Source organism: Acanthaster planci, linkage group LG04 (genome assembly GCF_054643075.1).
Source record: "Acanthaster planci isolate LZ-2023a linkage group LG04, COTS_SCS, whole genome shotgun sequence".
NCBI lineage: Eukaryota > Metazoa > Echinodermata > Asteroidea > Valvatida > Acanthasteridae > Acanthaster > Acanthaster planci.
The window spans coordinates 15,789,827-15,807,900 of record NC_141780.1 but is presented as its reverse complement, the minus strand read 5'-3'; the positions used below and the strand labels follow the sequence as shown (position 1 = coordinate 15,807,900).

The following is an 18,074-nucleotide window of genomic DNA, read 5'->3' as shown; positions in this document are numbered from 1 at the left end:
CTTTTGTCGAATTCCCCTGAGATCATCGGTGATACTGTCTGGAAGACTGATAAGTTTTTTGTATATCAGCTCATTTTTTTCAAGATCGAGAGCCATTTGTCTGAAATGCAGATTCAAATTTCCATATTGAGTTGGCAGCGGTCAAATACGAGATATCCGGATCTGAGGCATGGTGCACATGTACACGTACACATACTTGGATGTGAGTGTGTTGGGTACGAGTTGACCTACTGTATTGCATGAATACGTACAATCATGGAAAATTGCCCAACTAAAAGGCACAAACAAAAACTTTCTGTTTTCATCCATACGGTTTCCTTCTTGTATGATACTTTCTCATTAGAGAGTTCATGATATTTCTCACCATTCACAAGTAGAGAAATGTCAGGGAAAACTCGGCCAAACTGGAAAAATCCCCTCTAAAATGTTGGCTTGACTGTCAACTTCTGACTCTGTTACTTTGGAGGTACGTGACACAGACAGGCACAAATTTGGCAGAAAATGGATTTTATAGTCTGCAAGTTGGCAAAAGGGACTTTGAGTATTTAAAGTATAATCGGTATAGTAATAAGGGGCAAACAACTTTATCTCAGCTTGATGTTGATTGATATTACTTTGGGGTCCACCTGCCCAAGTCAGAAGCCATTTTATTTGCTTCTGTCGCTATAATGGAATCAGTGGACATGCGCACCAACCAAGTGAGGGGCATGAGCATACGTGCATGGCTCTCTAGGACTGCAAATGCCAGTTTTGTACAGGTTACATGAGAAACAGGCATACTTGTACAAATACATGTAACTACATGTACAAACCATACGGCAGGGTGGGTTTTCCAGTCAAGGATGGTCAATTTAATCCTTCTTGACAAAACTAGGACATACATGTACCGGTACATGTACAGGAAGTTATACATTTGTACGCGCGTACATGTATATACTCGTACATGTACATGTACTTGAATTTACATGTACGACCCTCACTTCATATCACTTCTGGGTGCACATGTACATGTATGTACATATATGTACACCATTTTAGCTAATACAACCTAAACAGCAACGCAATCCACGAGGCCCATCATGTGCACTCTCAATAAATGGGCCGCGTCTAATAAATAAATACATGGGGAACGGTGATAAACCGTGAAGTCGGGTACGGCAGCGGCACGAGGGGAGAAGGTACCGGTACACGTACCGGCACACCTGGATGCCTCTTTTAAAGTGCAGTGCCATCCAAGGGGATGTACTGCGTTTGGGCGTGCACCGCTGAGTGGAGTGCTTAAAAGATAAATGAAGCGTCCTTTGTCATTGACGTCTTAGTGGTGATCATGGAGAGGATCATCAAGCGCAGGTGGAGGGGATGGAGTTGACAGTGGACTTGAATGGGGTCATCGACGGGGCAGGCACTTTAAACAGACATCGGTACATGTACGTGTACATGTAAGTGAAGGTGGATGGGGCTGCACTACAGTGTACAAATGTAAATACGTGTACATATATGTCAATATTTGAGGTTTGCTGTAGTGAGATTGGTTTACTGTCTTAGGAGCTGCTTATGGAGACCGATGAAGTAGGGGTACCGGTCACCGGATGAGCTTAGAGAGTACAGTGTAGCAAAAATAAGAGCGAGTTGGCAACCTCTTTCCCCTCTTTCCAGGATGCAAAAAACCTTGTAGTCACTTTTTTGGCTCTTTGCTCGTGTACACGTATATTGCCCAAACAGATTCCATGATGATGCTCATGTACATAAGTAAATCTTGACCAAAGGGGTCAACAATCACATACTGTGACAATTCTCCAAGAGGTTCCAGAGTTGGGCAACAAATATCTTCATTACCATGTACACTGTACAAGTGATATCAACACCACTCGCTTGCTCGGCGATTCCCATACAGTGATATCAGGCTTCAGGGAGGGGCAGTGCTTTTCGTACTTTGTGGTGAACTGCCATTTCTCATGTTCGGCTGCCTGGAGAAATTAAACGCGAGAATGACCTCAAGGTGATCACATTACAGACCTGAATCTGCCTGGAGGAGTCTGTAATGGACACTCCATCCGGCTTTTAGTATTAAGGATCTCATGCGCGCCGAGAGTTCTAAGTGAGTCACTTGAAAGTTGATCCCACAGTACATGTACTTGTCTCAACATTCCGTGGTTGCGCATGTACACAAGTCTGCATATACATGTATGTATGTTGTACCGAAGCATGTAAACGAACATGCTCTCAGAGGCTTAAGGGCATTTGGAAATTACATGTAAAAGACATGTATACGTGTACACGTTTATTATGCACTACATACGTGTGCTTTTCTAGAAGCTGAACATAGCGTTCATGTGTGTAAAGTCAGAACACAGACAGACCCACAGGGCTTTTTGGGGGGAAATTACATGTAAGCCAAACTATGACTTACATGTACATATACATGTAATTGCATCGAGCCCTATTAGAAAGGATGGATGTACATGTACATACATGTGCATGCACTATAACGAACATGCATATATGGAATGTCAACAGCAGATCCATTGACACCAGCACAATACATGCAGCTGCTGACCTCTTTGTAGAGTTTGAGAATGAAACGTTCAAAGCTCCATGTAGAGTCAATGGCAACAGAAATTATGTACATATACATGTACACATGAGCAGTTCTGACCATGGCAGGAAAAAAGCGTGAATGCAAGAAATCAAAGGCATTTTAGTAAAAAACACTGGATGTATGGGTCATTCGATAAATTTCGGGTCCAAAGTGTGACTTTTTCTGTCCCTGTTACCTCCGACATGTATGCCATCTGACAAGTTTGACAAGGGATATATCACTGAAATTGATTTCAAACTATTGTTATTTGTTTGGCAGGTAATTTCCAGTACTTATTCAGTCTTGGAAATTAAACAATGAGTTCTAAACATTAAAACTCAAATGCCAGACGTAACAGGGACAGGAAAAAAATTGGACCCCAAATTTATCGAATCACCCATATATGAATTTTGTCATGGTGAAGAAACTATTTGTTTCTTTTTTTTTTCCCTTCAATGGTCCTTTTAACCTGATGTGTCCGTAACATGCATGTACAGTCTCAGAATTACCGGTACTAAGATGTGTTGATCCGTACCCTAAGAAACGCAATGACTGGAGTCCACACACGAGGCAAAGTTTGTTTCTGACTTTATGCCGTACGAGTATACCCATCGTGGTTTTCTTCAGCAACTTACAAATAGATCATAATTGTATTACCAACCCTTCTTCATATGCCGTCTTATCGATCCCTGTCTCACAGCATGACATGCCCTGCGGGGAGAGACCTACTTGGACGTGACCGGCAAAATGGGTTTGTCAGAGTGTCAAACGGGTGGCGCTAATTAGACAAGAACCCTCCCAACAGCGTGATTTCTCCCCCCGGTCCTCAATTTCCCCCTGTCCGCTGCTAGAATTCGATCCCCACCATTATGGATTAACTCCCCGAGGCTGAAAGTCCCGGCACATTAATCGATGGCACGCCAGCATCAAGATCCTACATGAAATCCCCCTGTGAGGTCCTCCCCTCTCTCCCACTACTGAGTGTTCTCTGTACATGCTGAACGGTCAACGGTTCTAGGAACCCAAGTTTGCCTTGTACTGCACCCTACTCAAAGAGAAGCAAAGATGAGGTTTTGTTTCAAGTTAAAACGTGTAGTACGTACATGTACATGTACCATACATACATGTACACTAGTACATGTACATGTATACCGGTACATGTACTGTACATGTATGTATGCACATGTACATTACATCACCCACATTCCTTTACAGTGCACATGAACATTCCAAACTACAACTTCATGATTTGAATAAGATAGAAACATTCTGCTATCAACCATCAGTACTATCCATGAACACTTGTACTGTGCATTTTAATTATGGCACATGTAGGTTATATTTATTTATTTATTTATATTTTGATGTACAGTGCCTGGGAGCAGCTTGATGGATTGGGCGCTTTATAAATGTCAGTTATTTTTATTATTATTACTGACCAGTACCACTGTTGAATTCACAACTGGAACGGAAACCGTCAAACATGTCAAAATGAATAGTGCCTTCCTATGTTGAACATCACAGCAACTGCGCCCTCATTTATCAAGAACAGTATGAAAAAGTTCAAATCAGGAAATATATACTGAAAGTGCGTGATTGGCAGGAATTAAACATTCAATAAAGACTGCAGGGTTGAGAGAATAGATGCTGACATTACCCCAGCTGAGATCAAAACAAGTTTGAAAACTCATAAATTTCCAAGATTCTCGGAGCACTTTCACTTCATCAGCGGTATTACATTTAATATGTTCATCTCGTGAGTAAATGTGTCCAATCGGTGTGTGTGCATAGCATGTACTGCGAGTGGTGGCACACGGCAAGCCGCTGCTTTGTCAACCATTTTACAAGACCAGTCATGAGACGAGCTCTCGACCAACAGGAATGGCCGATCTGTCTTAGGTACGGTACATGTACCCATACATAATTGCATTTATAAATGCTTTTGAGACAACTTTTCAATGAAAGCAACCAAACAAAGAGCTCAGGTACTGGTGCATTTACAAGGAGTCAAAAGTGTCACGAACGCGTCCCTCGGGAAACTTCAGACCATGGATCCTTCAATCATTGTGTCAATGAAACAGGGCCCTTGTTTGTGCGGATACACATTTTCCAAGCGGTACTGAAAGGCAGAGAGGGCAATTGAAGTCTGAGCAGATGTTCTCTGATAACAGGAAAAAAAGACAGCTCAGATCTCCACTTTGAATAAACATTCTGAACAACCAGGAGCTAAAAAGCCCGATGTGTCTACAAGCACTCGCCATATCCTCACTCGATGGGTCTTAAAATTCTTTTTCCTCCGGCTCAAGTGCTTGACATGCTCAGACGCCATCTCCCCATCAGCTGAAAGGGAACAAACGTGGGGGGGGGGGGTTTACGTTTGCTGCTCGGGGACCCTTTTGTATAGCCAGGCCCTTGATGACATCAAGGACATCTGGACTTGGAGAGGGGCGGGATTTTGCACTCGGCGAAATATCAACGCTGGCTACTGGCCTCGACACACGGAATGACCCTTTTTAATAGCATCATTACAGCTTGCCCTTGTGGGTACAGAAGCTGCGACAAGTGGAGAGAGGCATGCGAGCAGCGTAGCGGTCATTAACAGCTACCAACATTGAACTGCCGATGAACATCTCAAGTTTCGATTCAACACTTCAAGCCTGAGCGACACTCACCGTTTTCCTGCTGTGGGCATTCCTCCGCAATGAGGGTGACCTCTCCTGAAACTAACAAACAAACAAACAAGACAGAATAGCATTGCTGCCATAGAAATACATGTATAATTGCAAATCAATTGCAAAAGGGAGATTATCTCAAAATCAGGCACATCAAATTTGCACAAGAATTCACAACTGAGCTACGGTATTGCAGTATTGCAGAAAATACCCAGGAATTTATCAATCCTTTTGACACAACACATCGGCTTTTATATTCTCAGTGCACTGTATGGTGCATTAATTAAAACTTCATTGGTATCAAATGACTGTAACAAGACGGCATAACCAACAGGTCCAAATATGAATTACTGAAAGGTTTACCACATCTTCATCAAGAAGTGACAATCACTGAATCTCAATATGGCCAACATTTGTCTCATGTCTTCCACATTCAAAGACTGTTTGGTTTACTGACAACACTGCTGGCATAAAATGTTGCCAAGTTCATGATCATTCATAACGCCAGTATAAGGGAACGGGCGATACAGATGTCTTGCTTGTGCCCGACTTCACGCTGTGATGAGGTCTTCAACTTCAAGTCTGGCATGTGAGCGGTGCATGAATGCAACCCAATTAGTGCAAGGGATGCACGGTGAGCTGTTTGTGTTGTTCTACGATCTGTGTGCAGGTCTCTACTCCACAGGATGTCTGATTCTGCACAAATGTTTCCCATCTGTGGGCAGGCACGGTACGTTGGCTGGACACCTGGACGATGAATGGGGGCACCCGTGTGGAATGGAATGCACATGTACATGTATATGATAACTGTGGTTATATGGTTTGTGGCGATGCAGTTGCATGTACATGTACTTTCTCACTAGTCAGATAATGACACTACTTAGTCAGCGATTGTGGCATTTGGCTTTGTGGCAATTGTGGCATTTGGCTTTGTGGCAATTGGCTGTGTATCAAAGGTTGGCTGCTGTACATGTACAAATCGTGCCCTTTCTGAAAGTCAAATTTTCAGCCGAAATGCATGTAATACCAAAGTAAGTACTTGTACAATGTACTTAAACCTTGAGCAGATGATCTGACAGCCGGTGAAATACATTTAAACTTATCAGTCCCTTTAGCAGAAACAAATGCGCACATTTTACCTAGTTTTCTCCTTGTTTGGAAGTCTTTCAAATTATCATACTTGTCACGTGTACATGTAACAGATAATGGGCCTTGTAAATATTACTTGCTAGTTTCTGACCACTAAACATCAGGATAAATGCCCTGGCAGACATTGAATACACTGCCGACTTTAATAAACAGCAAATTTAACATCATCAGTATTGGATGACTGACACCCGAGCACACCGTGCGTCAGAGGTTGCAGGGAAATTGAGCGTCTTGAGGGTACAAAGTCAAGACAATGTCCCCGTAGCATGTTCCAGGCTTTGTCTTTTGGTCTTGTGATGCTTTTCAAAGGAAAAAATACCCAGCGGTCCGGTCACATGAGAAAGCTGTAATTGCAGACACCGCGCTTGGGGTATTCTCACCTATGGCGTCACCGCGTACATGTACATGTACGTCATTCCATTCAGCTGTGCGGAAGACGCGCTGGAGGCAGATTCATTCCGCCCGATCCTAACCATTCACATGCAGATTCGGGGACCTGGGGGAGGCAGGCAAAAAGCCTCAAACTGCTCCAGGGGAATTCCCTTGTGAGTGAAATATTTACAGCACCTGGTAAGGTCTACAAGTACATGTACATGTACGTACATATAAAGGTGTTTTTGTTTGCTTCTCTGGTAAGGCATCATTGGCACAGCGTGCTTTTGCATACAAAGGTACCATGTACGTGGAAGTGTACGGTACATTAAAATCCGTATAGTCTTCCATTATGTGTGCTTACAAACTGGCTGAGAATCAGCCCACGACCAAGGAAATGCATGTTGGCCCACATACCGGTAAGAGTCAGCAGTGCCATTACAAACACTGCTTGTGGCTGCCTCTGAGCTACATGTATGTACTGTACATGTAAACATGTAAACATGTACAAGTACAACTGCTTCCCCAGGAATTCCGGCAATTCACAAAAGTCCGGCTGTCTTTAGAACATTTGTTTAAATCCTGCAGTAAACTGCTTGAACAAGTAACATGCATGTATGTACAAGAATGACTAAAAAAGACAGACGACATGGGAATGGTAAAGATGACGTGGATTTCATGAGTGTTATTTCCGTATGACAACATGCAACACAGGGAAACATGCACGGTAGAAAGGACCCCTGACCCACTTACTGCATTCCTATACCCCTGACCTGCCTCCATTTGGGCCACAGACCACTTCCAGCATTTGGACCCACTGATGACCCTCTTCACTGCATTTGGCTCCTTTGACCCTCTTACTACAATTTGAACTTCCGACCCATTTACTGTATTGACTCTCTTGCAGAATGTAAACCCTGACCCTCTTTCTGGATTCGAACCCCGGACCCTACATTCTTGTGTTTCTTCCACACTCGAGCACAAATCAGATTAAACAATGCTATAGTCTGTAACCCAAGAGAAGACACCTTCAAAAATATGTACAATACCTTTCAGAAAGGGATGAAGTTTGCAGCAGAGAATCATGGCCGCACCCTGGTTGCTCGACCCCGAGGAGTCGTAATGGCTGAATTTGTTTCCTGCTCTGTCGTAATTCAGGAGACTCCTGGAGACGACGAATTCAGAAAGAAACATACACAGTTCACGTATCAGGTTAATATATAAAATCCTGACAGGTACATGTACATGCAGTTTTTGCAAGCATGAGTACAGGAACCAAGTTGCATAATCCTTAAAAAACCTTTGAGCGCATTCTTTGCACGATCTTAAAACTTTTTCTGATCATATCAAAGTACATGTGGTGGTGTAATGTCTCTCATTCCCACAATTTTTTCAACCTCCTCGGAGGTTTTGAGGGATCTGAGAGGGTAGGGGACTGGGCTTTTCACACAGAATCAGCTGAAAGGTTTAACACATCATGTGCATGATCACAATGAAATATGCACATGAACTTCTAATTTGTTCTGTACTCTACATGTACATGAACATGCATGCACATACATGTACAGTATAAAGCTCGAAGCAGTATACATGTAGATATGTGCACGTATAGCGTAAATGAAAATTTTTTGTACGAATAAACATGACATGTACGTACATGTACATGCACATGTACCTCATGGGTAATCCTAGAAATTAAGGGTCCAAAAGCGTGAAATTTTTGTGTCCCTGTTACATAACTGACCTTTGCTATTTGACATGGAAATATCATCGGAATTGATTTCAAACTACTGGCAGGTAATTTGCATTAATTCGGTACTCTTGGAAATTAGAAAATGTGTTCTGAATTTACAAAATCATATGTCAGATGTAGCAGGGACACGGAAGAAAAAAGGAGCCCCTAACTTCTAGAACTGCCCTGCTACATGCAATGTACAATGCAGATGTACAACCATTATACTTTCAGAAGAAAACAAATGTAGAAAAATTTAAATATACCGATATCTCCCTGAGTACAAAAAAACAACAAAGATTCTTTCCATTGGAGTTGGCCTTCATGGACACATTTGTACACGATAAGAACAAGAGTCAAAATGAACATGTACAATGTACTTGGACAATTCTGAAGTTAACCTGTCAATCTTGCAGAATGTTACGATCTATCCTTGGTCCCCTGCTAATGTCCAAATTGAATTACGGCATGATACACGCTGAATGCAGGCATTGTATGACACATGGCGCTGTCGGAGCACTGCAATGGATTGTGCCCGTCAAGCAAATATTCAATGGTGGCGTTCAAACAGCAGGACACAAAGGGAATTCATTTTTACTGTATTCCTTCAGCCGCACTCCAATCGCCGTCAATTTTTGCTTTGTTCTGTACAATGTAGTTCACACTAGTCGCCATGGAAACAGCTGCCCACTAAAGATTGGGCACGTAAGTGAGGAAGATGCAAGACATACATGTACCTCACACAAAGCGTGGAAGAAACTAAATTCTTCTCAAAAAACCTCACAGATGCCACGTATTTCAGCAGCCTTGAACTCTTATGACATGTAGAGGTACTACTTCATGAATTTGCATTAAAACTTTGAGAACTGCTACATAAATGTACATTGTACATGTAACGTATGCGTGTCCAAAGGCGTTTAACCAAAAGAAAAACTGCCTAAATGTGACTAGAGGATTTACAGTACATGTATGTACATGTATATGCAACCATAAAAAGTACCGTTAGATGCTTGTAAGAAAATGGGTGACTTACATGTATATTTGACATACATGTATGTCTATGTTAAGAGTGAACATTAACTTTGCTTTTGCTAGGTTTCAAAGTTCAAACATTCCTGTGAACTGCCACATACATGTATTTTGTGCAACATACTACCAGCAACCCTGTTACAGTATTTGAATCGTACATGTACATGATGCGAGTACATGTACATGTACGTACATGTGCACGTATGTACAAGTATACTAAAGAACTTCAAGATTTTCTGAAATCAGCAGCACAGCGTAATATACTTCTGTATAGGTACATGTACGTGCCTATACAGCAATGCACTTTATTACACTGCATCTGACAAAGTACGGTATATACATGTACATGTAGTGCAATATCTGCGTGTACATGTACATGTACAATGTACCTGTATGCACTCTGTGGGAGGTACTGGTAACAGAACTTCACCATATTGCATTTGACTTACACGTGTACATGTACGTACATACACTGTACATCATTTGTACAAAAGCTCATGCTGTATAGTTCACATTTAAACATGTACATGTACTAAGCATTTTAATGTACATGTACATTACACTGTATGGTACCGGTGTGTACACGCATACCAGTATGGTACATGTACCATAGCAAACTCATCTTACTCATTTCTTAAAAGAAATTTACTGACTGCTCGGTACACCAACACAACCTGCACTTGTGTATTGCATACGTGTACAATGTAGCTCTTCAACAATGACGATACACTTAATTGAACACGCTTGCCTTCCATGTCAGTGCATGTACATGTACATGTATGTCTTCTGCTAAAAGTTGTGCACATTCAGTCGAAAACTGGAATACATGTATTGTACCGGTACATTGTACATGTATGTGCTGTGCTGGCCCACCACGTACCGGTTCATGTGCATGGACAGTACACACAATTCATCTTTGCACAAGAAGTGTGGCTCCATACACTGGTACACTGTACATGTACATGTATGTACCAGTATGTCAAACATGCACATTTCTACAACTTCGGGAACCGCATCGGTAAATAAACAGGGAGATATTATGAAGGGACATTTACGTACACACAAATGAGACATTGTGGTTACAAGCTAGTTATGTAGGATGAGGAGCCTCTCATGTGGAAAATTGTTAAAAAAAAATCACAAATTTATACATGCTCTCTACAAGCTATACATACCTGTATACACGTATGAACATGTAGGGTTTCAATTTAGTTTGCGATGTGCACATACACATGTATGTATAGTACTATAAAAATGCATGTGTTCCTTGAAGTTAAGTGTCACTTATCTGGCCTCTGTCTTCCGAGCTTACCAATGAGAGCCACCAGCAGTTGTTTCCATATGATGGTCGTTGACTGCCAAAAACACAAAGTCTTTGCTGGACAGATCTAGCGGTTCTAAGAACACGGCCACTTCCTCATCTACATGTAAGCAGAAAAGATGATTATTTGAGTGCATGTCTGCATCTACAATATATGTACAGAAGCCCAAAACTACGCCCAGCTCATGTACACGTACATGTACCAACATGTAATTAACACCATGTTTCTTAATCACTCACAGGGCTATGCCAAATGTCCGAATTTTTGATCGATTATTGAATATTCGAATAGAATTTTCCAAATTTGAATATTCGAACACAAAATTCATGAACAGGGAGAAATTTCCTTTATTTTAAATGAGAAAAATTGTACTGTGGAGGCTTGTTTCAAGCAGATTCAAATGAAAAGCGACAGAAATCTCACAATGACTCAAGAAGTAAATTACTCAATAAAAGAATAAACGGAATAGAAATTGTCAACTGGGAAAGAAGTACATGTATTTTTCGTCTCTTAAATCTTGTGAAATTGTGGCTGGAGATACTCCTAGACTGGAGAAGTTACATTATTATAGTGACTACAATGTACAATTGTGTGCATTATTGCAACTGATTTACATGTACATATACATGTATATGATTTAATTTTCAACAATCTACCGCTCAAAAGTATTGAATATTCATACATTCGATTGAATTGAAAGTTGAATATTCAAAAAGTGAATTATTCGAAATGACTCAGCCCTATTTACTCATGCTCAGGATTTCTTTTCATAAAGTTATGGGTAGATGCGGTGATGATTAGTTTCCTCATGGAGTAAATGAAACGTACAGGCGATCTCACTGTAAAGCATGGAGTTTGGGCATCCCAAACTGCCAAATTGATTTTGTGTCCAACTCCTTCAGTGCATGCATTACTGATTGCAGCCTCCATGCCATCATTAAGGTCGCATCATTCCACTCTACTGCAGTACAGAGATTGTGACTCCTGATGACACTGTATGCAGACACGTTTGTTCACCAACATGACCAGCATTCATGTACAGTATTTGCACACCTGAACCTAAAATGCATGAAGTGCACATTGTTAGTTCTTTTTTTTACTTATTTAAAATCCTCACAGTGCAAGTGTACAACTTACCATGTACCTACATGTTGTACATACATGTACACGTACGTACAGGATACAGTTGGACTATTTTGTCCTCTAGGAAAATAAAGACTGCAACCACCCTTTTGGTGTTCGCTGTTGGTTCACAAAAATGTAAAATTATATTTAAGGGATTTAATTGGATTGAACTCTGCAGGAGTAAGTACCCAGCGCTATTGTATTATATGTAACTGCACAGGTTTGTGTTTCCGTCAATGTGAGCAGATTTTACATACATGTACATGCACGTCTGTTGTCACAGCTGATACATGCAAATCAAAACAAGGACCAAAAAAAAAATCAATGATGGCCGGAGGCTGGAAATGAGAATATGGACAGTATTAGGTGTCCTGCTGGTACATGCATGTAGAATACATGTACATGTATGTATACATGTATATTAACATGTAAGGCACGTAAATTGTAGTCTCTGTATGGATGCAGATTACATGTACATCAATTTTAAAATCAGGAAGAATCTGTGTCCCTTTGAAAGGCCTTAACATTTTTTAAAGCAAACACTTTATATTTGCAACTTTTCCATAACATTCTAAGCCAATTGAATTACTGCCATCCAAGCAACATTACCCAGTCCACCTTGAGCAGAAGCACCCCCTCGTTGGTTGAAAAGAGCCAGGCTGGTAGTTCAGTGCATGTAACGTGTACATTTATAGTCGTTTGTGAACCAGCGAAGTGCAGTTTTGACCAAAGGAGCTGCCATTGTTGCTAGGAAAATTGCGCCCTCTCTTGGTCCAGCTACCTTTGAGTTCTGTCTTGCTTTATACAGTAACTGTGTACACATACATGTACATGTACATGGGTTGAAACTTGTTCCTTATTATTAATTTTAGGATGGTTAAGGCAAATTAAACATACATTGTTGCATGAGTCACTGTATCACAACCTTTGCTTAACTGCACAAAAACATTGATCTTTACTTACCACGACTGAGCTTGATACACTGTGTCACCTCTGGACTGACAAAAGCCACCTTGCCTGTGAGGCTTTGGAACTTGTCAAACTCAAAATACCTACAACAAATCCCCCCAAAAGCAATAAATAAACAAAGGAAAAATCTGGACATTTGACTACAGTGTGTGATCGGTGTTGAAAAAAGAAAATGAAGTACAATTTTGTCAAAAGAAAAATACTCCATCTGAGGTACATGTATACTGTACATACATGTACGTGTACATATGAGTTTGTACGCGTACGTTACAGCTTCTGTTCATAATACTGGTACATTTCATTATGTACAGTACGTGTATAAAGGCACGTGTTCTGTTTCTCTGTCCTTCTAAATATTTTATGGTGTACATGTAGGCTCCAAGCGATGTGGGCAACCAATGCCAAACACAAACTTCTATGTACGGGGCCGCTGGGGCAGCGCCTACATCAGGGAGTTTTATAAAATTGCAAACGTGCACGTACTGATCAAAAAAAAGATTGCGTAATCCGATCCTCGGACTGGCTGGTGTGTGCGTACGTCGCCATGGTTGCTGTTTGCGGTACCTGCCATTTTGCGAGCATCACGGATGTCCGCGCTGCCCCATTCTCATGGCAAAAATAAAAATCCAAAAACAAAAAGCAAAGTTTAAAGAAACAAAGTTTTGCCAGTGTATAGGTTTGATGCGATCACAGCTATCGGACATGGGGGGGCTACATTACACAGCGCTCAGGAATCAGTCGTCAGCATACTTGTGCCAACAGGGCACACTTTTTGTGAATGGTCCACAGAGACCGGCACACCATGACATCGTCTCCACGACATTAACATACCGTTCAAATCGCTTTTGAACAAGATGGCTACATCATGCTTGACTACAAGTTAAAAGACCATTTCTGATTTGAAGGGGAAATTTCTCTGTTCTTCCCAAATGTGAGTGAACCTTATCATCATTATTAAAATCTCTGATTCACACTTTATCCTAAGCTGGGCATCTTAGACAGTTTAAAGACCCTGTTGGAGCCTTTGGGGTAAATTTGGAGGATTTTGATTAGGGGTACAAGCAATTTTGAGTGAAATGAAATGTTAATGGAGCCTACATGTACAGCATGCAGGCTATGGTAGGTACATGATGTACATGTCCTTAGACCATACTATCACCTGATCACTCGACTATGTCCAAATGTTTAAAAAGGTGATTTGTAGGGTCTAAGTTACTCAGACTAAAAGTACATGTACCATGTACCTAGCTTATGTAGCTGGCCTAATATTCGTCAGACCATAGAGCAAGGATGATTCAGACGGTCAGACACACCATGACACACTGGACTGCACACAGCGTGATGATAACCAGCATTTCACCTGTACTGTTGTTGTATCAAAGTATTTCAAGATGGTAATGACATCTTAAATTTTACTTACTCAAACACAAAGCCGATCAATTTGTCGTTCAGCCACTTTGCTCCGTCTAGCAGCGATAAATCACTCTTCCTGAGAAGGGTGTCATGGTAACTCAAAACTTTCTGCTCTGAACCCGCCGCCATCACACTTCCTCAATTACATAGCGATCAGGCGCTGGAGGGCGCTATTTACGAGAAAATCCATCCTGCCCACGCTGTACATGTACTTGGCGTCGAAGAGTGCTTCAGTGGTACTGATTGCAATCTAAATGGACGCACACTGAGAACTCAGAAACTGCTTCAAGCGGTAATTGCTCACCACAATACGGTTAAAGTATTGGATAGAACTGCTTAATTTAACCTATTTTCTCTCTGTGCTCTCAGACCACACTGTTCTGTATGGAAGCGTATAAGGGACACTTGCAAAATGCCTTTTTTGAGTCACTATCTCGCTGCGGCGAGTACTGTCTCGTTGAATGTGTACGTATATCGCAGCGATAAAATCTTGTCACAGGCCAAATTGATATTGCGCTGGAGCCATATAATGTCAATAGTTTTAAGTCCTATTCCGTGCGCCGTTTTCAAACGTGTCTTTAACAGGGTGAAAGGCAGTGAGATGTGGTTTTAGATTGCTAATTGGAATAAAAGGAGATGTTACATTTCAACAATGCTTGTTTTCCAACACAAAAGAAAATAAAGGGAATCTTATTTTGTGGTGTGAATTCCACATTGAGATGAGGAATAAACTTTTTTTTTAATACCAGTCCTACATTTTCCAAATGACAAACAGAAGTGAACTTGAAAGTTACACTTGAACTTTCATCAGTCAAAATGAATTCTTTTGTAGTACTCAAAATGGCGATCGAAAGGGGCACTTTTACAAACGCAACGCATGAAATACATCACAGCTTTGAGACAGTCAAAACATTTTAGGTTCTTAGTGCCCTAATTTCCAAATATAGTATAAGTGCACAAATGTCACACGCACCGAGCCAGAAGTGTCCGAGTCGACCCGTGCTCTCGACAAAAAAAAACCTAATGTATTTGCCCTTCCCAGCGCCCTGCGCTGTGTGGGCGGTTTATGGTGACGATGGTTTATGGTGAATACATGGATGGGAGGTCAAAGGTCCTGGGGATTGCAATCCAGTTGATGAAAAGTGTGTGTTAGCTTCCCTTTCACCTTCCCTTCATTTTCTTTTTGCCTAATCATAGCAAATTTTAATGATATCAACATCGAGGTTTGGTCCGAAATGGCCACACACACTCGCTAAAATTATGCATGGGCGTCGCCGGACTTTGGGGGGGGGTGTTGGGGGGCAAACCGTCTAATTGAAACAAAAACGTTGAACTGCGGAGGGCGGGGTCGGTTTTCTTTTTTTCTCTCTCTCTCTTGAGCAAATATAGTTAAGTTCTTTTTCATTTCTAATGTTCATATCTTTGAATGTTTTCTTTTCTTTTTTTCTCTTTTTTCCTTTTTTTTTCGTTCTTTTCAGGGTTCCCCTCGCGGTGTTATGTAGATAGGATTATTTGTAGAAGTATAAATGAAAAGGCAAGGTAATCTTTTCAACAGGCAGTGTACCAGGGAGTTAAAGTAAGTCTACTCAACTTCTGAATATGGAAATTCATACCCCAAAAGAGATTTCAAGCTTTGTCGAATCAAGCTTTGTTTAAAGCAATCTGAAACCCAATTTCATTGTATTCCACCCTGATTGTGCATCTGAGTACGACGACACGCTAATATAAGATTTATGAAACTACTGAAGTACTTGAAGCGACGAGATTCCAATTTAACTCCGCGGCAAGATGGTATAACTCGCTGCGGAGAGACACATTTAAGTCGCCGCGGCAAGTAGTAAATCGAACACAAAATTTGCAAGTGGCCCCTATACGCTTTCGTAGTTCTGTAGTTAATTCTGAACAAAATTGGGTATAATTCAGAACAATCGGCTACGGATTTTTCCCTTTTTTTTACATGCCTCGAACTTATTAAAATTAATTTGCAGTGCGAAAATAGCGTTTAATTCGTTGCCTGGTGGACAAACCAGAAAGAAATTAAAAATGTTTGATGGAGGGTATCAAAGTTACATAACTACACGGGTCTGTATCAGGTTCGTCCTCGTCCTAGTTTTCAGCAAAAATAATGCAGGAAAGCACAGGAGCTTCGTATTTCACGTTCTTCTTGAGTCCACGACACTTAGATTACAATTTTGGGAGGGTGACCGACAGACACGCCAATCCCTTTTATTCATAACTTCTTTCGTTTAATTGATATTCATAATTATGCAAACTACTCTTTGTGACCTTAAGGATCGTATATCAATGCACTACTTATAGATACTGCTGACTCAAGGTACCATATAGGCTTTTCTTTCGGCAATCCAGACTTTACAGTGTAACGTTACGATGCATTACTATACATTACTCGATGGAAGACTTGCAATCATTATCGTTTTTATACTATACCTATACTGAAGTAGAAAGGAATATAGACGCTGGTTCATGATAAGCAAATGAAAATTGCGTGATAAATCAATGTCATGTAAATACAATGGCCATTTTCATCAGTACCACGTCTTCACTTATGTTTTTTGTAGGTTGGGAAAACATGCAGGGAAAAAAACCCATGGGAAAAAGCCTTGCAAATAACAAGAATATTCCTATGATGAAATAAGTCACTGTCGGACCACAGATGGCACATTCTTGCACCCTAGACTCGTATATCAGTGCACCTGCGCGACGCGGAGTGATATATTCCACAGTAAGAACTTCATTTCGTTCTAATTCGCTACCCCGCTCAACCGTACGAAATTGCATTTGATGCCAAGTTCTACGGAGCGATACGTAGGGGGCCTAGGCGTACTTGCAAATTTGATATTTTCCAAAAATCGACCATTCAAAGCACTATGTGCTTTTTGTATGGCACACTGTACTATATGGCGTAGTCGTAGCTAGACCTCTAAAATTATTTGAATAGGCCTCCGGATTTTTCCTATATAGGCCCTAGCTTGACAGAGTGCCAACTGACGCATTGGGCAATCCGGCTTTGCGCATCCTCGCGAGTGGCCTGCCCGTCGTTTCTATCAAAGTTTGAACATACGAAAATACTTTCGGACTACACGGAGAATCGGCTTATACGGAAAGGCGTCGTGGTTCTCCATGAGCAGCGGATACGGCTACCCTTGTATATTCGTAGAATTTAAAACATGGTTCTACAGAACAAATACTGACTTGAGATCAGAATCGAGTCGAATCCACAGAGGCCTTAATAAGTGTAATCATTTCACCGAAACCGCCCGATTCAGAGGACTCGGAGGGCAGGAGGATGCTTCCTTGCCGGGAGCGGACACTAGCCTATAGGCCTATACTGAAGCGATGATGAACTCCCCAGGGGAGTACATCATTAATCCGCTCTGACTGCCTACGGTGTCTGCAGCTAGCTGTAGCCTCCCTGGCTTGTAACACTTGGAATCCACGGAAGTGCATTTCTGCACCAACACCATGTTTTCCTATACCACATGGCATGAGGGGCCACGAGTGGCAAATTCGCGCTGTCGGTGTATGGAGGTACGGTCCCCTTGAGGAAGAGAAATATTATGGAAAATGTTTAGTCCGAAGTACATTGCTTTCATTATCATTTTCCAAGGTTATGAGGGGAGTTAGCAACTGCTTATGTAGTATCTTAGAGTGGAGATAGGACCCAATATTGCAGACTGCATTGTGTACGGTAC

The 18,074-nt window shown here is 41.3% G+C and overlaps 2 protein-coding genes across 5 annotated transcripts in view; one reads left to right on the top strand and one right to left on the bottom strand.

The window, feature by feature from the left end:
* LOC110974010 (sentrin-specific protease 8-like) overlaps positions 1 to 14,527 on the bottom strand; it is a 39,281-nt gene extending 24,754 nt beyond the window's left edge. Inside the window, exons 1-5 of the mRNA XM_022225301.2 lie at positions 14,369 to 14,527; positions 12,943 to 13,031; positions 10,845 to 10,953; positions 7,821 to 7,936; positions 5,251 to 5,301 (exon numbers count right to left, since the gene is read on the bottom strand). Of these exons, the coding sequence (XP_022080993.2) occupies positions 5,251 to 5,301; positions 7,821 to 7,936; positions 10,845 to 10,953; positions 12,943 to 13,031; positions 14,369 to 14,490 (487 nt within the window). The 5' untranslated portion in view covers positions 14,491 to 14,527. The remainder of the gene's footprint in view (positions 1 to 5,250; positions 5,302 to 7,820; positions 7,937 to 10,844; positions 10,954 to 12,942; positions 13,032 to 14,368) is intronic.
* The window catches only part of LOC110974009 (histamine H1 receptor-like), a 117,879-nt gene that overhangs the window by 18,880 nt on the left and 80,925 nt on the right, over positions 1 to 18,074 (top strand). The window lies entirely within an intron of this gene.